At 38.7% G+C, this 24,517-nt stretch overlaps 1 protein-coding gene across 1 annotated transcript in view; it reads left to right on the top strand.

Moving 5' to 3' along the window:
* Positions 1–24,517, top strand: part of LOC126776196 (eIF-2-alpha kinase GCN2) — a 33,163-nt gene that overhangs the window by 4,095 nt on the left and 4,551 nt on the right. The window contains exons 8-24 of the mRNA XM_050498495.1: positions 608–727; positions 1,644–1,770; positions 2,244–2,366; positions 3,137–3,397; positions 3,994–4,091; positions 4,593–4,813; positions 5,750–5,887; positions 6,907–6,947; positions 12,739–12,971; positions 13,451–13,715; positions 14,180–14,331; positions 14,886–15,025; positions 15,461–15,640; positions 16,385–16,605; positions 17,113–17,249; positions 17,558–17,726; positions 23,910–24,133. Coding sequence (XP_050354452.1) covers positions 608–727; positions 1,644–1,770; positions 2,244–2,366; positions 3,137–3,397; positions 3,994–4,091; positions 4,593–4,813; positions 5,750–5,887; positions 6,907–6,947; positions 12,739–12,971; positions 13,451–13,715; positions 14,180–14,331; positions 14,886–15,025; positions 15,461–15,640; positions 16,385–16,605; positions 17,113–17,249; positions 17,558–17,726; positions 23,910–24,133 — 2,850 coding nt within the window. The remainder of the gene's footprint in view (positions 1–607; positions 728–1,643; positions 1,771–2,243; positions 2,367–3,136; positions 3,398–3,993; positions 4,092–4,592; positions 4,814–5,749; positions 5,888–6,906; positions 6,948–12,738; positions 12,972–13,450; positions 13,716–14,179; positions 14,332–14,885; positions 15,026–15,460; positions 15,641–16,384; positions 16,606–17,112; positions 17,250–17,557; positions 17,727–23,909; positions 24,134–24,517) is intronic.

Here is a 24,517-nt window from a genome sequence, read left to right as displayed (position 1 = left end):
TAAAAAAGTGTTACAAAATATATACCAATTATAGGTTAACTTAACATTTAAATAAAAGCTATATCTCTAAGTAACAAAAAAAAGTCTAACTTAAATAACAAAATATGTAACTGAATTTATATATTTTTTTTTATTTATAATTTACTAAAGTTTGAAGGCGTTAAAAAGCAAAGACAGTTGGTTCTCTATCTTATTCTTGGTGGTAAAGTGTAGTACAAGCCCGTACCAGGTACCAACCACCCATCCCACCCAATTATTTTACCGCGAAATTGCAATATATTGCTTTGTTTTGGTTACGAGGGACTTTTCATGGTGATGGATAGCTGGTGGTATACAGAAGGAGAAAATATCATAACATGACCATAGCATGAACGTAATAATGCCATCTTTAACTTATTTTAATCAAAATATATGATGGAAGCCATTTCATTAGTTTACAGTTTGCCTTACTTATTTTATTTTATTTATTTTTATTTTATTTACTTATTTTTACTTATTACAAATGACAGAAGATGAAATTTCCTATCAAGTTTTAATACAAATATTAATATGTATATTTAATAGGCTTAAATCCACTATTTTTTATTAATAATATTTTTACACCTAGACAGACAAAATCTCAAGACATTTATGCAGCGGCGCAGTTGTTACTGTCTATAGTGACTGAAGAATCTGATCACGAAATACCGCCGTACCTTCCGAGTTCAGCCAAAGATTTTTTTTCGAGGTATGTAAACAGGTTATTTAATTATTAAAATACCAATTAGACTAAATCTTTGCATGTTATGGAATATTCTGTTGAATAATATGTTTTGAATCACTTTTTTTTTTGTAAAGTAGTTTGACGGGTATGCAAGGAGCCATCTGATGGTAAGTGATCATCACCATTACCAGATAGACAATGATGCTGTAAAAAATATTAAACATTCCTTACATAACAAAAGCGCTACAAAGCTTGGGAGCTAAGATGTTATGTCCTTTGTGCCTTTAGATATACTGACTAACCTCCTTTAAACCGAAACGCAACAATGCTAATAATTTTACTCAGCAGCAATCAGCTGACGCCAAAAGTATATAAACGTATTTATATAACTTGATAACATCACCTTATGTTGTAAATGCGAAAGTTACTCTGGTATACTTGTTATTTATCGACTAAACCACAAATCCGTTATGTAATTTGACATTGACATAAGGTAATCATTGCTTGAATCCGGATATAGAAAATCAATCATAGTGAATCAAAGTTTTACATTGCAACAAAAAGCCGATATGGCCCAGTTGTAAGAACGCGTGAATCTTAACCGATGATCGTGGGTTCAAACCCGGGCAAGCACCACTGAATTTTCATGTGCTTAATTTGTTATTATAATTCATCTCGTGCTACACGGCGAAGGAAAACATCGTGAGGAAAACCTGCTTGTGTCGAATTTCACTGAAATTCTGCCACATGTGTATTCCACCAACCCGCATTGGAGCAGCGTGGTGAAGTAAGCTCCAAACCTTCTCAAAAAGAGAGAGGAGGCCTTAGCCCAGCAGTGGGACATTCACAGGCTGTTACTTACTACATATTGCCTACCGATATTAATGGTTTCCAAATGTAAGAATTAAGGTAACGTACTTAATAGCAAGATCAACTTCAGGTGCCTCACCGAAGACGAACATATACAGTGGTCAGCAGACCAATTAGTCCAACACGGTTTTCTAGTCGACACTCCAACTAAACTACCTCATACCAAAGAAAATAATGATCCTGATAGTGAATCTGAGGTGAGATATTTTATATTTTTCTATTCAATAATAAATATAATTTGAAGACTTGAAGACTTGCTGAATTGCTCAGGCAAGGTTTTCTGACAATAAGTTGGGTCGAAAGATTAAGATGAAGATCGAATAAATATAGTCTGCAGAATCGGATGCTTGATTCCTGGTGCAAATATAACACGAAACGGTGTTGTTGGAAATGTGTATTATTTTGTGTTCCTAAAAACTTAGATGCTCATTATTTAATAGTATGGAATTTGAAACTAGGGCCTCAGGATTTCTATATATCTATTTTTCCAATGTATATATTTTGAATAAAGAAACTTTTTTATTTCCACGTGATAAACAAATAATGACGATTTAAATTACCCGTTTAATGCTGTTTGGAAAAAAGAGCCAGCTGAGTGAGGCTGAGTTGAAAATCCTTTTCGGAAATTACGCAAAATATCAAGATTAATCTTGAAACAATTGTGTTTCAGGATGAAGATGGTACCAAACGTATTCATAAAATAAGCACTCTTGTGAATGGTCACTCACGCTTGAACGTCGAGTTCGAAATTCTCGCCTGGCTAGGAAAAGGCGCTTTTGGGGATGTTTTAAAGGTTAGTCAATTTTGCTGTTATTTATATACTTATTTCTTGGCATGGCAAATGAAGCAATACAGTAATAATAATAATAATAGTGATCCCTTCTTTTCAATTTGTAACGTCATGCAACTTTGCCGTTAAAATGTAAACTTATTTTTGTAACCGATTGATAATATTTTTATGTAGTTTGATGCTTTGATATGTTAAACTAAATTAATAAACTTTTTTCAAGTCTTTCATATTTATTTATTTTATTTATTTATAACAACAAAATATTCATTTTTACTTTTTTGACACCCATAAGTCTTGGCGGCTTTTTTGGGTATTTGTTTCACAAAACGTTATTCTTTCTTTTATAGAAACGTATTCTGTCATAATATTATCTGTATGTGTCATCACCTATATTTCAAATATTAAGAATTAGTACAAAAACTCAACCTATGCGACATTGAGTGCGTAGCTAATCAAATTGAAACCTTATCACAGAGACAAACGATGTATGAAACCTATTTAAGTGTATTATTGTGTTTTGTCATAAATTATGAATTGATTTGACGGGACGGTTGTGGAACGCCGAAGGTTGTGGATTCGTTTACAAAAGAAAAGTAGTATATGTAGTATATCAGTTGTATGCTTTCCATAGTACAAGCTCTGCTTAGTTTGGGATCAGATGACCGTAAATAATGTCCGAGGATATTATTATTATTATTTGTAATATCAATCAAGTAATGTATAATAAAAGGAATCAAGCAATCAAAAATTATCGCGTAGATGTGTTATTATAGGTGAGGAATAAACTCGACGGCGGTTTTTACGCGATAAAACACGTCAAATTGAATCCAAAAAGTGTTGAATTAAATAAGAAAATCACACGAGAAGTGAAGTTACTGTCACGTTTAAATCATGAGAACGTTGTAAGGTATTATAATGCTTGGATTGAAACGATCACGGAGACGGATGTTGAAGAGAGTAATGTTGTTAAAGGGTCAGTTAAGAAGAAAGACAGTCTTGAAGATGTTGTCGCGAAGTTGGGTCAGGAGGTCAAGGTGAGGATGAACTCAATAGTACGTAAAACGGGACTTGGGCCCTAAGAAATACTAAGCCCCCAATGCATAGATTACAAATATAATCATTTTTATGAAAATAAAAATTTATAGTAGAATAAGCCTTTGATACTATATAAAGTATATAAGAAGCTATTAAATTTGAATTTAAAAGGAAATTTTCTGACAGCATCTTGTATAGTTTTGGATTTTCTTCAGCGATTCTTCTTTTGAGTTGCTGATATATTTATTTACTATAGTATAGGTAGGAGGACGAGCATGTGGGCCACCTGATGGTAAGTGGTCACCAACGTCCATAAACATTAGCATTGTAAGAAATGTTAATAATCGCTTAAATCACCAATGGCCCACCAACCTTTGGAATTAAGATGTCATGTTTCTTGTGCCTGTACCTTGGCTCACACAGTACATACATAAGTAACACAGTACTCACATAGTACATACATAAGTAGCACAGTACATACATAACAGCAGTACTTAGTATTACAACAAAGTAATTTTGCGGTAAATATCTGATGAGTGGGTGGCCAGACAAAATTGCAAAAATCCTACTACCAGTAGAATGCTGATCATTTTAGGTAAACTGGTCAATGTCAGATGGTCCAGTTCAAGTAAGAGACGAGTCATCAGACAGCGAGGATGATTCAGACGATGATGAACCTTGGTTCAACATCAGGTGAGCATTTCTTGATTAGTTTTTATCAACTCATTGAGATTATCTTTGTGACATTATACCGGTAGTATCTAAAAGGTAATATATTGATACGTCTACGAAGAAATGAAGATTTTATGTCCGTTGTGTCCTGAAATTATAATCAATCACTCGCCTTTTAAGCCGTCGAACAACTTTACAAACTATTGCTCCTTATAAAATAAAAATGAATGTGAGATGATAACTAACAAGATGAGCTTTCACAAAGGTCTACCATCAAAAGTTAAGACATTGATTACTTTACGATTATTTGGTTTAAATGTTTCTAGTTTATTTGAGTCGATTTTTCACGTGGAAAAATAACAAATACTTACTATGTTCAACCAAGTTGTGCTGTTTTTGATTTCTCTCAAATTACTTTTTTCTTCGTTATCATTCTTAACTTTCGAAGTTACAAAGTTTAAATTTAATAAGTGCTAAATTAAATAATTAAGTTTATTAACAATTTTAACTTAATTTCTACAGTCCAGAAAATGAGAGCAGTAGCATAATAGAGTTCAAAGTGGATTCTAAAACGTCGGAAGAGACGTCATCCGATGACACAACGCTAGCGTCACCGATGTTGAAACAAGTGCTCTATATACAAATGGAGTTCTGTGAAAAGAACACACTGAGACAAACCATTGATAACGGCTTGTATCAAGAGCATTTCAGGGCTTGGAGACTGTTTAGAGAAATCTTGGAAGGTTGGTGTAACTGGTTGGTCTTTCTGATTGATTTTGGTTTTGGTGGACTTTATCAAGGAATATTAGCAAACTACTCCTGATATATAGTGCACAAGCTTGCGCAAACACGTGCACTTTTTATTGTTTCAATCTTATAATCCGATGGAACAGAAAATCCCACACGATCAGATAGAGATCAGCTCTTGGTGTTTTCCTTGGCATCAGAGTGTAAGCACTTTTGACAGTCGGGCTGCTATTTATCATTAAGTTCTTGATAACGAGAGCATAAAATAATATATATAAATAATAGTGACTTACTTACTTACTTAATTTACTTCACAAAAGACCTAGATACAATTATTGGGTTATATTCGTAAAGAAACTAACAAACATCACAGTCTTTGGTCTTTCACATAGGACGTTGACTCTGGACTGTGAAAGGATAACATTTATGAGAGCCTGGTTAATAATAACATAATAAAATAAGTTAAAGAGATTGTTAAAAAAGTACAGCTCGACCAATAGTTAACTCATACTCGCCTTTTGATAATTTTCAATTAGGTATAGTCCCATAATAATGCACATGGAAACGACGAAAAACTCTTCTGAATTTTCATTTGCTTAATTTCTGTTTATAATTCATCTCGTGCTTTTCGGTGAAGGAAAACATCTTGAGGAAACCTGCATGTGTCTAATTTCATCGAAATTCTACCACATGTGTATTCCACCAACCCGCATTGGAGCAGCGTGGTGGAATAAGCTCCAAACCTTCTTCTCAAAAACGGAGAGGAGGCCTTAGCCCTGCAGTGGGACATTTACACGCTGTTACTTACTTAAACGACGAAAATGCTGATCACGTGATGACGTCAAGCCAAGCACGTGATGAGTTGGTATAACACTTGTTCTATCTAATGGACAGGGTTGCATTTTTATAAGTATAATGTTTGCCCATCGCAGGTCTGGCCCACGTTCACCAGAAAGGCATGATCCACAGGGATCTGAAACCGGTCAACATATTCTTAGACTCCAACGACCATGTCAAGATTGGTGATTTTGGATTAGCTACCAAAGTTTTCACAGGACTCCCAGTAGAAGGTGAGGGATTTATAATTGTAAAACTGACAGTACTGACGATTGGCACTTATGGAAACGCCAGTACCTGAGCGTATTCCAGCTCTGCTACTTTATTTACCTGTATATATATATATATCTTATTTTTTAAATTACGTACCGCGCGGTACGTAAACTCGCGACCCGACTGCTCATAAATACTGGAGATAAGTGTTTTTATACGTGAGTTTCTTTCCACTTTGCGTTTATAAATATTATATTATAAATTAAAAAAAATAAAATTATATTCGTTGTAAATTAAATATAAATTGTTTAATAAAAATACATGTCGTGTTTTTTTATTAGTAGAATTAATAAAGAAAATTTACTAAAATTGAAATAAAATTATAAAATTAAATTAAAATATTCAGAAATCGCTTATACTAAATTATCACACCGTTCGTTCATCACTGCGACACATTTACACTGTTGTATGCCGAGTCAGGGTTCACATCTAAAGCCAGGGCCCTTAAAATTATCGTACATTATCGTACAAAAAGGTCATTGTACAATTTTTTTCGTTTTAATCCTGCGAAATATTTTAACTGCCAACACTCCGCATCAAACCAAGATATGAAGCGGCTGCCATTGTTCCTAAGACAGAAATGAGCCAATAGATGGCGCTGACAGTGAAAACAATTGTAATTTCTATTAGTTCGTATAATTATCAAATTTTACATCATAATGGAAATTATCGTATAATTAAATATCGTAGGTATGAAATTATCGTACTTGTACGATAATTATCGTACGGTTGTGAACACTGTAACGAGTGTATACCGAACGCGAGTCGCGTAGGTGTTACTAGCATTCCGATCGTTTGTATAAAGATGGAATACTGTAGATATGTATATAATATTACCGTGACTACGCCGACGCTTACTATGCCATTGATTGTTGTTTATTTGTCTTTACGCTTCCTATCATAGGAATAGGTTATATGCAAATTTGTTTATTTGTAAATAAGGTAGAAAAAAAAGTATATAACATTGATGTTGTTTCAGAAACTTCACAAGACGATGCAGACGGTTTATTAACTGGCAAAGTAAGTGTGAAAAAAGTAATTTCGTTTTATGTTAATATTGAACTAATAATATTTTATAGAACTATTTTTCACCCACCGCTTTGCACGCGTGTCCCAAAAGGCCAGGGGGTATTGGGTAAAAACAACCTTAGCTTGAACCCCAAGGAAGGACCTATGTCCTTGTTCGAGCTTGTTCCTGTTGAATATGTGAATAATATATAATATTATTGATAATTATTTGAGGATAATTACTGAGCGCAATAAAAGACGTACATTCGGTTAAGCGTTTAATTGCGAGAGACCACCATACATGGGTTTACAATTACCCACAGTTATAAAAGTAATATTCTAAAACTACCCCATACATTACACCCTCACCCTTAATTACTTATACATTACTTAGAATTAACTTAACCTAACTTAAAAATAAATTATATAATATTAGTTGCCTAATCAAATTCGAATCGAAATCGTTCAACTGGTTTCCTAACGCGCTGGGAACGAATCGATGGTGGAATAATAAGTTCCGTGTTGGATGATTCAGCCGACTCAGTCGTCGGTATTTCTAGCTGTGGCTCAGATATGGGGTGATCACTCGGCATGTTTTGGTTTTGTGGTGGCGATTTTGACGTAGATAAATCAAATCTGATTAACGTGTCTTTTGATAGGTGGACCGTCATCCCTACCTATGAGGTAATTACGAGACCCAAAATTACCATCTATTTTACCTTTTAACCATTTGTTTCCTTCCCCATAATTCCTTACCCAGACATTATCCCCTTGTTTAAATTGCCTTATAACTCCTTTTCCTCTTTCTATTTGCTTATTTTGCACCTCCCGTACTCTATCTTCCATCGCCCAATCCCTATGCAATAAGTCTAGTCTTGATCTTATACGCCTACGTTGTAAAATCATGGCAGGTGAAAGACCCGTGGTACTTTGATCGACGTTCCTGTATGCTAATAAATAGGTTTGCAATGCGGCATCGATATCGCAACCATCCCTTAACGACTTTTTTATTGCCCGTTTGTACAACTTAACAGCGCCTTCCGCTGATCCATTACTAGACGGATGATACACGGGGGAGAATGTAACTTTAATACCGTTGTTCCTCATAAAATTGGCATATTCTTTGCTCGAGAAAGGCGGCCCATTATCCGAAACAATTTCTTTAGGCAAACCGAACCTAGCGAAAGTTTCCAGTAAAACTTTAATAACAGCAGCCGCGGTCGTATTTGGCATGTTAAAAATTTCTAACCATTTCGATGTGGAGTCTATTAAAACTAAAAATGTTTTACCGTTAAGCGGTCCTAAGAAGTCAATGTGTATTCTTGACCATGGCTCCGGAATAAAAGGCCATGGCTTGATCGGAGCTTTCGCTGGTGCTGCGTTTTCCATCGCACAAGTAACACACTCATTACAAGTGCGTTCAATGTCGGCGTCGATACCGGGCCACCAAACGTAACTACGTGCAATGCTCTTCATCTTTACTATACCTAAATGACCAACGTGTATTTCCTTTAGCAACTCAGATGTTAATGATTTAGGTATTACTAAGCGGTATCCCCAAATTATACACCCCGCATCTAAATACAATTCATTACGACGTACAAAATATGGCTTAAGATCTTCATCGTCGCACGCCTTGGACCACCCGGATTGTAAGTATAAAATTACTTTCTTAAGTATGTTATCCTTATTCTGATGTTCTACTACTGTCTTCCGTGTTATAGGTAAAAAAATTTGTATGAAATTAACGTAAGTTTTCTCCTCTACTTGTAGTTTCCCTTCTCCCGTTGGAAATCTAGATAAAGCATCGGCCGCGTTCTTATTACTTTGAACGTATTCAATATTATAATTATAACCAGCTAAAATAACGGCCCACCGTTGCATTCTGCTAGCCGCCATTGTAGGGATACCATGTTTATCACCGAAAATAGCTACCAACGGTTTATGATCCGTGCGTAACGTAAATTTCCTTCCGTATAAGTACGTGTGAAATTTTTTAATGCCATAAATAATAGCTAAAGCTTCCTTTTCTATTTGAGCATACGATTTCTCAGCAGCATTAAGCACCCGAGACGCATAAGCTATAGATCGCTCCCCTTTAGCGGTTATATGTGAAATTACAGCCCCTACTCCATAACTACTAGCGTCAGTTGTTAGAATTAAGGGTAAGTCAGGTGAATAATGTGCTAAAATTTCACTAGATGTTAACAATTGCTTAACCTTATTAAAAGCTATATTACTTTCTGTATTCCATTCATATTTTTTTTGCTTTTTTAATAAAATATACAATGGTGCTAAAATTGTACTAATGTTTGGAACAAATCTAGCGTAATACATGACTAATCCTAAAAATGAGCGCAATTCGGATACATTATTCGGTATGCGAACCTTCTGAATTGCTTCAATCTTATTTGGGCATGTATGAACCCCTTCTTTACTAATTACAAAGCCTAAATATGTAACAGAGTCGGCAAAGAACGTACACTTATCTTTTTTAATTTTTAAACCATATTTTTGTAATCGATTAAATACCTCGTGAAGTGTTTTTAAATGTGATTGGTCGTCCTCCCCGGTAATTATCACATCATCTAGGAAAACACCCACTCGAGGCATATCCGAAAATAGTTGTTCTAACAATCTTTGAAAAATACCTGGACTCGAAGCCAAACCATAAATCAGTCTATTATACCTAAATAAGCCCTTGTGAGTGTTTATTACAGTGTATTTTTTTGATTCATCAAGTTCAAGTTGTGCATAGGCCTGAGACAGATCTAACTTAGTAAATTTGATACCCCCGTGTAATTTAACTAACAGATCCTCGACTCTCGGTAAAGGAAAACGATCCACCTCCAAGCACTTATTTAATGTTAATTTTAAATCACCACATACGCGTATTGTGCCGTCCTTTTTCATTACCGGTACGATCGGTGTAGCCCAGTCAGATGTAGTAACCGGCGTGATCACTCCATCCCGTACCAGCTGATCCAGCGCCCGCTCCACAGGCTCGCGAAGTGCGTAAGCGAGCGGTCGTGCGCGCATGAACACCGGCTTCGCGTCGGGTCGCAACCGAAAACCAACCGTTCCACCATTGAATCGTCCCAGCCCGTCCGAAAACACTTCACAATATCTGGAACTGAATTCATTAAAATTAAACAGCTTGGAATTAAAATCAATACTATTACAATTCATAATAGGAATCTCGATCTGTAACTCGCTAATCCAATGCCTGCCTAACAGATTCGTTTTTGCATCTTTTATAATAAATAAATCCAACGATTTTCTTTTATTTTTGTAATTAACTATAGGACTTATCTTACCAACGGGTTTTACAATTTCTCCAGTATAATAGCGTAAATTTAAATCACACTTTCGAATTAAATTATGTGACAGATATTTCTTATAGCAATTATAACTAATGCATGATATCGCACTGCCCGTGTCTATTTCCATACAAAGAACACATTTATCAATATTGATACTAATTGTGTATGGTGCAAATTTTTTTAAATAACTACTTATAGAAAAATTGTTTACCTCCTCACTGCCCGAGCCTTCGTTTTCTGTGCATACGGAACTATCATCTTTTACGATGTTTAATGACACCTGATTTTGTAGTACTGGGCAAACCTTTTTTAAATGACCTTGTTCGTTGCAAACTCGACATAAATAAAGTCTAAATTTACACCGATTTACTTGATGATTTGCACCACAAACGTCACACACTTGTTTAAAAGTCGTTCCCTTCTTTTGTCGTGCGAAGTCATTCATATTATTATCGCTCCGCCTGCTAATTATCGCTCCGCTTGTGAGGCTTGTACCACTGCTTAAAACCGGTTCTCGCGTTCCTACTTTCATATATTTTTGTAGATGTTTCCCTGTGCTTCTTCTCCTGGACGTAATCTGGTTTATAGATTCCTCCGCCTCTGATACGCCGTCACCTAATCTCCTGGTACGACCTTCTACCAAGGCTGCATCCGCCTCTGCAGCTTCCATTGTCACCGCGAGTTTAAACGCCGAATCGAACGTTATATTATCCTCCGCAAACATTCTTTGACGGATACAGTCACTGTTAATACCACATACAAATTGATCCCTCAAATTATCCAATAATGTTTCCGAACAAAAACCGCAATGTTTCGTCAATTTCTTTAATGCCGCCGCATATTCCGCCACGGACTCATTATGACGTTGCACTCTTTGTCTGAATTTGAACCGCTCCGCCAATACACTCGGTTTTGGTTGAAGATGGCGTCGCATAACATCCACCAGCTCTTCATAGCTTTTCGCAGATGGTTTGACTGGTGTACATAAATTCACCATCAGTTCGTACGCGTCACTTCCGATCACCGTTATCAGTGTCGCTACTCGTATCGCCGGTTTCACATCGTTAACAATAAAATACTGTTCCAACCGATCCACATACAAATTCCAATCGTCCTTGCCAAGGTCGAAGTGTTTCAGTTTTCCCATCGACATAGTAATAAAAACGATGCGTCACACACGTAGTTTCTTTACTACTCGTCGCCACTGTTGAATATGTGAATAATATATAATATTATTGATAATTATTTGAGGATAATTACTGAGCGCAATAAAAGACGTCCATTCGGTTAAGCGTTTAATTGCGAGAGACCACCATACATGGGTTTACAATTACCCACAGTCATAAAAGTAATATTCTAAAACTACCCCATACATTACAGTTCCATACCAAATTTCATCAAAATCGGTTTAGTGGTTTAGCCGTGAAAGCGTTCACTGGTAGTAGAGCTTTGTGCAAGCTCGTCTGGGTAGGTACCACCCACTCATCAGATACTCTACCGCAAAACTGCAGTACTTCATATTGTTGTGTTCCGGTTTAAAGGGTGAGTGAGCCAGTGTAATTACAGCCACAAAGGATATAACATCTTAGTTCCCAAGGTTGATGATGTAAGCGATGGTTAACATCTCTTACAATGCCAATGTCTATGGTCGTTGGTGACCACTTACCATCAGGTGGCCTATATGCTCGTCTTTCCTATTGTATATAAAAAAAAAACAGACAGAGGTACATTCGCATTTATAATATTAGTATAGATTCACACAGTATAAAGTGCAAAGCTTTACTTTATCAAGTCTATATATAATGTTAATAAAGAGAGTAATTAATACTTGTATTTTAGGCCGAGGCGATGAATAAGTCTTGTTATCGATGACAGTATAGTGTCATATTTATTGTTTTACTTGTTCAATGCTCATTTGTTATTGCATTCAATAAGAACAACTTGTCTTACTTTATATAAATATATTTTGGTATTTATTAATTTTGTAAAAATAGAACTTGTGTGATTTATTCTAACAATGGACGGTGAACGGCAACCGTTATTAGCTTCATATTTATTAGGACATAGGCCTCCTCACAGGTGCGCCAATTCTCCCGGTCCTGTGCTAGTCGCATCCATTGAGCACCCGCCATTTTCCTAAAATCGTCTGACCATCGGGCGGGTGGTCTGCCCACTGGCCTTTTTGCTTCTCTAGGCCACCACTCCGTGACGACTTTAGTCCACCTTCCGCCTTCTCGTCTGGCCAAGTGTCCAGCCCATCTTCACTTTAATCTTGATACGCTTCCCAATATACGCTTCCCAATATCTTCGACTTTCGTCTTTCGTCGGACTTCCGCGTTATATAAAAATATTTTGTTATTTTATAAACAATAACGATATCTTTAGAAATACTCCGAAAAATGTATTAACCCAGTTAATAGCTGATAGATTTGATATTTACAAGCTGCAAAAATATTATTTATGAGCCTTTATTATTCCAGGTCGGAACCGCTCTCTATGTAGCTCCAGAACTACAGCAGTCAGCGAGCAAAGTGATATACAACCAGAAAGTCGATATTTATTCCCTTGGTATTATCCTATTCGAAATGTTTAACGCCCCATTCGTAACTGGCACGGAGAGGTATATAGTACTGACTAACCTCAGGAAGAGGGAAGTCACAATGCCAAAAGATTTCGAAACGGAAGAGAATTCCAAGCAAATACATGTTATAAGGTATGTTGTATATAATATAAAATAAAAATTGGTGAGCAGATGGGCCACTTGATGGTAAGAAGTCACCACCGCCCTCTATGGGCGCTGTAAAAAATATTAACCATTCCTTACATCACCAATGCGCCACCAACCTTAGGAACTAAAATGTTATTTTCCACCTTATGCCTAACCTAAATCTTTTAAGTTTTGCAAAGATTCGTTGAAAAAAAATTGTTTTGATGATGTAAGTAATATAGCCCTGCGAGTTTATTTAAACACCGTATAAATTTCATTGTAATTGATTGACATAACTTTGTAATTGAAATGGCGTAAAATAATTACTAGTCTCTTGCCGTTTCTTTTCGGTAGAATCTGCATTTGGAGCCGATGGTAGATTTAAACTTGATGTGATTCTGTAAAATATGTTTCAAGTGCTTATTAAAATTAAAATCCTTATAAAGTTCACAACTACATAACATAAATTATAATTAACTATGCAGATGGTTATTGGATCACGACGCTAGTGTCCGACCAACAAGCGCAGAGCTGCTCGCTTCAGAACACGTTCCGAGAGCAGTTCCAGAACTCGCGTTATCCGGTCTCCTGTCACACACGTTAAGTGAGCGAGGATCGAGGGGTTATCAGAGACTGGTCGCGGCCTGCCTCGATCAGAAAACTTCACCAGCTGAAGACTTCACATATCACAGTGCAATAAAGAGTAAACCCATGGATTACGTTGCTGGGATCAAAGATGTTGTTATCAAGGCAAGTCAACCACAAAATTGTATGTTTTTAATTTTATAATAATTAAAATTTTAAAACTTATATTAATGTATAACTGCGAAACTCTTTTACTAATTTTAATTAATACTGGTGTGAAGACACTATAAGCTCTTAGAAAGGCCACAGAGTAAATATTTAAGCATATAATATGATAAGACAGTGAGGCCAGTCGATTTCCGATGGCCATTCTCATAGTGCCTAATCAACTACGCGGGACATTATAGTACATAAGTGTGCGCGAACACAGGTGTATGATTAATCCGAAACGACCGGAAAGAGTTCAGGCGAAAGAACAACAGCTTTACTTGACTTTCGAGGCAGGGGAGTGTAAGTCGCCAATATCAAGAATCCGGGCAGCTTTTGTCAATTCTCGACGAAAAAATAAATCTAATATGCAGGAGTCTATTTAGGTGAAAGTTTTCACCGAACAGTAACTGATTTTTTAGGTTTTCCAAAGCCATGGCGCGTCCGAGTTTTCTCCGCCGCTGTTAACGCCCCGCGCTACCCGCTGGGACCAGTACCCGAACGCTACCAGGGTCATGACTTCATCGGGCTCAGTGTGTCACTTGCCTCACGATTTAAGATTACCATTTGCTAGGTAAGATACAACTTATTATATATGTTTGTAAATAGCTTTTAATTTCTTGTTAACTTAGTTAAAAATTACATTGAGTTAATATTATACTTAACTCTTATCTATATTGAGAAGCTAGCGTAATTTAATGGTTTAACGTGCATGTCCCAATAACTATATGACTTGAATTTTTTTTTATTGTATAGGTAGGCGGACGCGCATATGGGCCACCTGATGGTATGTGGTCACCAACGGCCATAGACAATGGCATTGTAAAAAAAAGAAAATTAATCGTTTACATCGCCAATGCGCCACCAACCTTGGGAACTAAGATGTTATGTCCCTCGTGCCTGTAATTACATTGACTCACTCACCCTTTAAACCGGAACACAACAATACCAAGTACTGCTGTTTTGCGGTAGAATATCTGACGAGTGGGCGGTACCTACCCAGACGAGCTTGCATAAAGCCCTACCACCAGTAAAAAACTGAAGCTTGTCAAATGTCCCATTTTTGAGTAAAGACCTGTTCCGATAAAAGGTTCCAATGAAATCTTACTAGAGATTTATTCTTTCCAGATACACAGCACATTCCGGTACAAAATACATGCGTCGTTACGTCGTTGATAGAGTGTACAGAGAAACTGAGAGGACGATCAAAGGTTTTCATCCCCGGGAAATAATCGAATGTGCCTTCGATATCGTAACTCCTAAGACAGGTAAACAATATTTGTCTCTTAGACTTAAAAAAAATCACCCTACAAACTGCCGCCAGCTGCTTCTGCTGCCTGTATACCTCCCCGCCACTAGTTTTGTTAATAATAACGAATGGCTTTGATTATTTCTATTCCTATTTATGTCCTCCTGGTTGACTTTAGTTATGGCGATTAATCATCAAGAATACGATGACATTTATTATAGTGCACAAGTACGTACGCACCATGTGCCCTATACCCTCACTTTTATAATCCGATGGCAAGACAATCTGACACATCCGGTCAAACGCAGGACCAACGGCTTTACGTTCTGAGGCATAGCAGTGCAAAACTTATCTGGGCTTTGAATCCAAGACTTAAGGATTTGAACCCACATAAGCTAGCCAATAGATCAACGAGAGAGTTAATATATAATTAGCCCATATACATTATTTTCAGATACACTTTGGCCGGATGCGGAACTTTTAGTCGTAGCCAGTAGGGCAGCAATAGAAAGTACCCTCAAAGTAACGATACAGCTGAACCACACGGAGCTGCTCAAGATTCTGCTCCTGTCATGCGGCGTCCCCTTGGATAAGCACGTGGCTATATACCCTGTATTGATGGACGTTAGTTTAGGTATGTCGGAACTTTGGACGTGTTGTATGTGTCTAGAAGGTCTCCAATTTTTTTTAGTTGGGGATAACTAAAACCAATTTCTCATCATGTAAGTTTTTTTTTTAAGTAGACGGATGGGCAAATGTGTCACCTGATGGTAAACGGTCACCAACGGCAACCACTGTCCATAGACATAAAAACTGTAAGAAATATTAACTATCCCTTACATCGCCAATGCGCCATCAACTTTGTGAACTAAGATATTCATCTCCCTTATGACTTGTTTCAAATTTACCTATGTATACTGTTTAGGGAGTGATTAGTTCAAGTGCTGTGTCTTCTTCTTTCTAATGTCAAATCAATGAAGACAGAAAGAGAGATCAGTGCTTAACTAAAAACTCAACGGAGAACATTCATAAGTAAGGAATAATAATTTATTAATAATTAAAATTTATAAGTAAATTATATTGTTCATACTAACCAAAAGTGAACATGACTTTTTTTTTAAATAATACATATATATGTAAGTATTTGACTTTATAATTAAAAATAAACAAATAACAAACAAAACAATCATTAAGTACTTTAAATGCTGACAAAAACCAACTAAAATAAAAAATATAACGTAATTGTATGTTCTAAGCACCCAAACTTCGCGCCAAAAATAATATTCTTCTATGACGCGCTTTTCTTTTTTTTTATATATTCCGGCCCAAGGCTTAATACACATTCGGTCGAAGATTACAAAATTTATTTTATTAACAGGACGCATAACAAGTCTCCAGCTTCAAACGCATCTCACGACACTCTGCGTAACGAATCGCGACATAACGAACATGTTGCGTCTGATGGAAGCGGACGTTTCTGTCGAAATCTTACACGAGTTAGTGAGTTTTGTCGACAGGAATAAATGGGGCGACGAATTGGAGAAAGCAATACAACAGCTAGAAGCCGTCTGCACTAAAGCTGTCGCATTAGGATGTGACGTGAGTTTGTCATTTATACCTTCACTAGTTTCAGCCAGTGACTTCGCGAGGGTGGGAGAAGGAGGTGTGTTAGATACCCCCATGTCCTTTTCAGTACCTGGCAATTTGTATTCAAAATTTCATGATCGGTGGATTAGTTAAAATGTGAAAGCATAACAAACAAACAAAAATATTATTTGGGATTTTTTTTATAGAATAGGAAGGTGGACGAGCATATGGGCCACCTAATGGTACGTAGTCACCAACGCCTATAGACATTGGCATTGTAAGAAATGTTAACCATCGCTTACATCACCAATGCGCCACCAAACTTGGGAACTAAGATGTTATGTCCCTTGTGCCTGTAATTACACTGGCTCACTCACCCTTCAAACTGGAACACAACAACACCAAGCACTGCTGTTTTGCGGTAGAATATCTGATGAGTGGGTGGTACCTACCCAGATGAGCTTGCGCAAAGCTCTAACACCAGTCACGAAGCTCTACCACCAGAAGAATGTTCCCCAGGTAGCAATAACAGTGGCGCCGTTCCTGGCGTACAACGCGACGCAGCACAGCGGCGTGTTCTGGCAGATGTGCGTCGCGAGCGCCGAGCCGCGCCCGCTCAAGCATCGCTCCAAGAACCTCATCGCTGCCGGCGGCAGGTACGGGGGCCGCTGCCGTATACAACTAACTGATCTACGATTGTTTTGTTCTTATATTAGTAAGAAAGTCTAGCTTGTAATAACTATGACTAAAAATAAAATACTGACCCCTCCAAAATACGAACTATTAAAATATAAGACTTTTTTTTAAGTAAACACTTTAACTACATACACGTAATTGTACAAAAAGTATACAGCCCGAAAGTACTTCAAAATAGAAGTTTCGTTTTCTTTTCAAATAAATAAATAATGCAGGAATTGAGACTGGAAGCTGTCATCAACTGGGAAACTTTGTTATTTGATGACAGGTACGACAATCTGGTCGAGGAGTTTTGGAAGGTAGCTCGAGCTGAAAAGGCCCACGACAACGCCAACTTGACGTGCTCGTCCGTCGGTTTTTCAATGTCACTGGAGAGGATGGCCGCCATATTGAGGAGTATGGAGGCGGAAATACCACTAATTGAGAAGATCAGTGAGGTGAGAATTTCAGTTTGATGCACTGTGTACGTTTTTTGAGCATGTCTCTAATGAATTCACTAATAAATCTGACGACACTTATTTAATAATGGGTGACTTTAATATATCGACAGCAAAATGGGAATGCGATGATTCTGTTATGAATATGCTTAATTTTGATTTGAATAATGATTTAGTTTTTTCTCTTTACAGATTTTTAAATATTAATGATTTTAATCAATACAATTGCATCCCTAATGTTAATAATAGGTATCTAGATTTAAGCCTTTAGTTCTAGAAGACAGTCATCACCCTGCGTTAGAAGCGCGAATGTCTTTGGAACACAAGGAAATACTACGGTGCTTACCTCAAAAAACACGATTATTTCGCGCTGCAGATTACGAATTTGTCAATAACAATTTAAGCGAAATTCATTGGTTCATTCTACTCAATTATTTGGATTTAGAAGCAGCAGTCATTGTTTTCTATGATACGATTGATCATATTATCTGTGACTACGTACCTGAAAAGCTAAATGTTAACAATTTACGATATCCCTGTTGGTATTCAAAATCTCTTATTAAAATAGTTAAGGAGAAACTTAAATTTCACAAAAAATGGAAAATTTATGGTAGAATAAGGGATTATTATAATACATTTAGTATTTTAAGAGATAGACAGAAAATAATTCAACTTCAGTGTTATGATCACTTTGTATTTGATTCTGAAAATATAATTTTACACCATAGTAAGTTTTTTTGGACCTTTGTGAAATCAAAAAAATCCTCCAATGAATTTCCTGATACAATGTTTCTCGGGAGTAAATCGGCATCTAATGGGGAACAAATCGGTTCCTTGTTTAATGAATATTTCAAATCTGCATTTCAGACACAAAATCAGGACGAAACTAATCTGTTATTGAGATTATTAAACTTATGATTCAATTTCTATTTCTTCCATTGAAATAAATCCCCAAATCGTACAAATATATCTTAAAAAATTGAATATTAGGAAAGCGGTTGGCCCTGATTACATAACCCCCTTATTTTCTTAAGATGTGTAATGACACACTTGCTTTTTCGATTTCTCTACTTTTTTCTAAATCTTTACACTTACGTGTGATACCTAGTATATGGAAACGGTGCTTTATTACTCCTATCTATAAATCGGGTAATAAACATAATATAGAAAATTATAGACCTATATCTAAATTATGCACTTTAGCCAAATTATTTGAAAAACTTATATACGATCAAATCTTACCCATATTACGATCTATCTTAAATGAGAAACAACATGGTTTCATCAATAAAAAGTCAACGGAGACCAATCTTATCCGTGCAGTGACGGAGAAAGAATACATTTCACTGCCCCTCTCTTTCCCATGGGTGTCGTAAGAGGCGACTAAGGGATATCTGAGCGACCATCTGCTCATCTGGTGGTAGGATGCTAATATCCGCCTGGCTTGTTACCACCGTACGCATGGTGAAAAACTCGTGAAGTGTCTTGCAGCCGCGTTTCGAGGTCAGCCAGCGTACAGCCAGTGCCCGAGCGAGTATTGCCGCGATGGGTGTTGGTCCGGTGGAGACGGCTGTTGAACCAATGCCGGGGGAAACTATATTGACCTGCCGGACAGGGAGACCTGAAGAAACGGCTGTTCCGCTGGCCGCCCGTGGCATAGTACAGGGGCCCGAGCGTGCCTAACCAGCTCGCGAGACTGCCCCACCAGGCCACGCATAATCTCGGGGTGGACCGTCGTGCCGGTTGGTGACCGGAAGGTGGGGTCCCGGCGGCCACTTCCGGGGGGATTCGGGGGCCCTTCCGTCCGGCGGATCAGTATATTTTCCTTTTTGGCAAACATTTGGGAAAACACGCCTCCATACTTTGCCCATCCCTATCGTGGCAATACGTCGCTCGCTTCACGTCTCTTCCTTATTTTTCCAAATGGTAGCGCAAATAAGAAATAACGGTCGTTCAGCGGTGCACACCCCCACCATACCCACGCTGTTTAAGGTCGAGTTCTCTAACATCCGAGGACTCCACGCTAACCTCAACGCTGTCCACCACCATCTCGAGACAGCACGGCCAGCAATGTTGTTTCTCACGGAGACGCAAATACTCCGCCCTGCCGACACCAGCTATCTTAACTATCCCGGCTACATGCTTGAAGAATCTTTTAAAGCGAAAGCCGGAGTATGCTTGTTCGTCAGGGCGGATGTTTGTTGTCACCGATTGCGCTGCTTGGAGGACCCCTCCTTCTCCATGTTGGTGGTACGTGTGGACCTGGTTCGTCAGAGTCGAGTCTACGTGTGCCTCTACAGATCCCACAATGGTGACTTGGAGACAAGCTGATTATTTGACCATTTTAGTCGGGTGGCAGATGCTGCGCAAGAGCAGTTTCCTAACGCGGAATTGGTGTTTTTGGGGGATTTTAATGCTCACCATGAATCATTGTTGAAATCCCTCAAAACTGACCATGCTGGAAGAACTGCTCATGCTTTTGCTCTCACACACGACTTGACCCAACTGGTTGATCAGCCCACCAGGATCCCAGACATTGATGGGCAAGCGCCTTTTCTACTGGATCTTTTGCTGACTTCTCACCCGGTGGAATATCAGGTTGTGGTTCAAGCTCCACTTGGTTCTTCGGATCACGGCCTTATATCTACCAAAGTGCCACAGGCTAAGCTGCCGCCATCAGCGGTATGCAAACGTCGCGTTTGGCACTATAAGTCGGCAGATTGGGACGGTATGCGCGATTAATTGTTGTGGCTACTTTAAAAAGCTTCACATGTTAGCTATTTTCACTAAATTGTTTTACGTTTGTCATTAAAACATGTAGTAGCTACTAGTGGTCCTTAAAATAAATAAAATAAAAAAAATAAAAAAAATTACTATGCGTCAGTCCCTTGGAAGGAACGTTGCTTCAGTGGGAATGACCCGACAGCTAGTGCCGCTGCTGTTGCTGATGAGATCATGTTAGGAATGGAATACTACATTCCTAGCTCAGATCTCATCAATAGGGGCACGCGTAACCGTTGGTTCACTCGTGAATGTGCCGACGCTGTGTCATCTAAGCATTAGCGGGGCATCTAACATTGACTCACTGAAAGCAAACTACAATAAAAATTCCAAGTCCTGTAGGAAGGCATACACGAGAGCGAATGCACAGCGCATTGTACAGATTGGTCATGACCTTATTTCGCATCCTAGGGGCTCCCGTAGCTTCTGGCGTCTGACCAAGTCTGTGCAAAACAATTTCTGCCAACCTTCGCTGCCACCGCTCAGAAATCCGGACGGATCCTTAGCTCACAGTCCGCAGGAGAAAGCCGACCTCCTGGCTAAACTCTTTGCCGACAACTCTGTGATCGATGATTGTAGTGCGCAGCCACCAACAATACCTTCATGTGGCCACACGATGCCTGACATCAAATGATTTTGATGTCAGTTGCCTGATGGCAACGTGATGTGCGTGCGGAGCTGCAATCACTCGATATACGAAAAGCTAGCGGTCCCGATGGAATACCAGCCATTGTGCTGAAGAAGTGCGCGGCGGAGCTGTCTCCTGTGTTAACGCGCCTGTTCCAACTTTCTCTCTCTTCGGGATGTGCGCCGGAGGCTTGGTGAAGAGCTAATGTGCAAGCGGTTCCCAAAAAAGGGGATCGGTCTGACCCGGCAAATTATCGGCCAATAGCTATCACCTCAGTACTTTGTAAACAACCAACTGATCCATTACCTAGAAGATCACTGTCTAATTAATGATCGTCAGTACGGGTTTCAACCAAAATGGTCCACAGGTAATCTTCTAGCGTACGTAACGCATCTCTGGGGTGAAGCTATCGACAAGCATGGAGAATCGTTGGCTGTCAGCCTCGATATCTCCAAGGCTTTCGACAGGGTCTGGCACAGAAGTCTTCTCTCCAAGCTACCGGCATATGGTCTGCCTGCTCAGCTATGCACCTGGATTGCCAGCTTCCTACACAAGCGTAGCCTTCGTGTTTTAGTAGATGGTTGCGCTTCACAATTCTATGTAGTGAATGCTGGGGTCCCCCAGGGATCTGTGCTATCTCCCACACTCTTTCTTTTGCATATCAATGATATGCTCTCTCTTGGGAACATACATTGCTATGCAGATGATAGTACAGTGCATGGTGGATACCACGGACGCGCAGTGGCTGGGCGGGCGGAAACTGAGGAGAGGCGGGAGAATCTTGTCATTGAACTCGATAGGACATTAGAGCTCATCGCCAAATGGGGTTCTGATAATCTTGTTGAGTTTAATGCCAAGAAAACACAGGTGTGCGCTCTCACAGCGAAAACGTCACCATTTTACCCTTCCATCCCTCTGTGGCACACCGCTGATGATACAAAGCAAAATCGCCATGCTGGGGATGGACGTTCGCTGCGACCTTAGTCCAAGGGATTACATCGAGGCTATTATAAAAACAGCTTCACGAAAACTCGGAGTTCTGAACAAGGTGCGGCGTTTTTTCACGCCACAACAACTGTGCCTGTTATACAAAACACAGGTACGGTCTTGCGTTGAATATTTCTCGCACCTTTGGGATGGCTCCGCTAAGTACCTAATGGAGGCCTTGGACCGGTTGCAGCGACGTGCAGTACGCATTATTGGCGACGTAAAGGTCACAAACACCCTTGAACCTTTACAATTGCGTCGCGAGATAGCAGCTCTGAGCGCTTTCTATCGTCTGTATCACGGCGAGTGCTCTGAGGAATTATTCTCTCTAATTCCTGCTTCCCCCTTCCTTCTTAAGTCCACGCGAGCTGGTTCTCGATGTCACCGCCTAACTGTGACATCAATTCCATCGCGCACAAAGAAATTTGGCAACTCCTTTCTTTGTCGCACTACCAAAGAATGGAATTCCTTACCAGCTCACGTGTTCCCCTCCTCTTACAACCCGGGTTCCTTCAAACGAGGCGTGAAAAGGCATCTTGCGGGCCGGCAAGGCGGGGACGGCTAGTACAGAACATTCTTCCCGACTGTACTGACCGTCGTCGCGTTTGGACTCTACTACCACTTACCATCAGGTGGAGTAGAGTCATTTGCCATCCCGGGGTATATAAAAAAAGGGCATATCGGATGCTGGGATTTATCCTTAGAGTGGGTAAGGATTTTCACTTCAAATCCACACTCATTTTGCTATACAATTCCTTTGTCCGATCCATTCTCGAGTATGCCTCACCAGTTTGGAATCCTATGTATAAAAAAAATATCGATAAAATCGAAAGAATACAAAATGGTGGTAGGGCTTTGTGCAAGCTCGTCTGGGTAGGTACCACCCACTCATCAGATATTCTACCGCAAAACAGCAATACTTTATATTGTTGTGTTCCGGTTTGAAGGGTGAGTGAGCCAGTGTAATTACAGGCACAAGGGACATAAAATCTGAGTTCCCAAGGTTGGTGGCGCATTGGCTATTAGCGATGGTTGACATTTCTTACAATGCCAATGTCTAAGGGCGTTTGGTGACCACTTACCATCAGGTGGCCCATATGCTCGTCCACCTTCCTATTCTATAAAAAAAAAAAAAAAATTTCTTAAACATCTTTTTCTAAAAAATGATGATTCTCATGCTAATCTGTCTCAAAATATTAACGTTAAAAGAACGTCGTATGGAAAAAAATGAACTCTTTCTGTTTAAATTGTTAAATAACTATATTGATTCTCCTTTTTTACTTAGTAATATATTAATTAGATGCCCTCGCATGCAAACACGCAATAAATTTTTGTTCGATGTTCCTATATCTAAATTTAAATACATACGCAACAACTTCCTTTACAGATCATGCATAAACCACAACAATAAATTTAATGATCTTGATTTATTTTTTATGTCATTGAAGGATTTGAAATGTAAAATAAAATGTCACCTTCATTGTCACTTTAAATAGAATTTGAATTTGTATATTTATTATTTTTTACTAAATTATTAATTAATTGTTCATTCTTCGTAAAATTTTAAATAGTCTTTAATTTTTATTTTTCTTTATTATAATTCTGTTATGTATTTTGATTTAATTATTTGTGAAGACTTAATTGGTATATGATGTTTTTTTAATGTATCACATTCACATATCACATTAAAAAAAACATCATATACCTATTATATATTTTTTGTACATGTTATAACTGTTTGTCTTCCTTGAATAAATAAATAAATAAATAAGAATGTTCCGTTCCAGCGCACCGCCGTGTGCGTGTGCGTGTGCATATCCAGCGGTCCCGAGTCGGGCCAGGATGGCGGCGAGCTGAAGCGTGCCCGCCTGGCGCGCTCGCTGTGGGCGGGCGGGCTGCGCGCGCTGTGCTGGGCGGGCCGCGCGCGCGACGCGCACCACTCCACGCGCAGCGCGCTCGTACTCGTGCACGACGGGCTCGACGTGCTCGTGTCGTGCTGGGAGGGCAACCGGTGAGCGATTTACTGCCGATATTAACTACTGTGCGATGACGTCACATATTTTGTTAGCAAGCGTTCTGTGTCGAACTGATGCGAGGTAAAACCACACTTTTTAAAGAATTGCTGTATTTTAATCTGAAGGATGAGTGAGCCCGTGTAATTATAGGTACAAAGACTGTAACGTTTAGTGCCCATGATTGTCGGCGTACAGCCGATGTAAAGTATAGTACCAAATCGGTGCAAGCTGCGAGTATAGAATGCTTACCTATGACGTCACTATGATATCACTTACCCTCCGTAGTAGCTCGATCCTCCAATATGCTTACACAAATTGTATATTATAGGATAAGCGTGAATCTTAATCGATGATCGTGGGTTCAAACCCACCCCAAATTT

Source organism: Nymphalis io, chromosome 19 (genome assembly GCF_905147045.1).
Source record: "Nymphalis io chromosome 19, ilAglIoxx1.1, whole genome shotgun sequence".
Taxonomy (NCBI): domain Eukaryota; kingdom Metazoa; phylum Arthropoda; class Insecta; order Lepidoptera; family Nymphalidae; genus Nymphalis; species Nymphalis io.
This window is presented reverse-complemented; position numbering and strand designations above follow the sequence as displayed.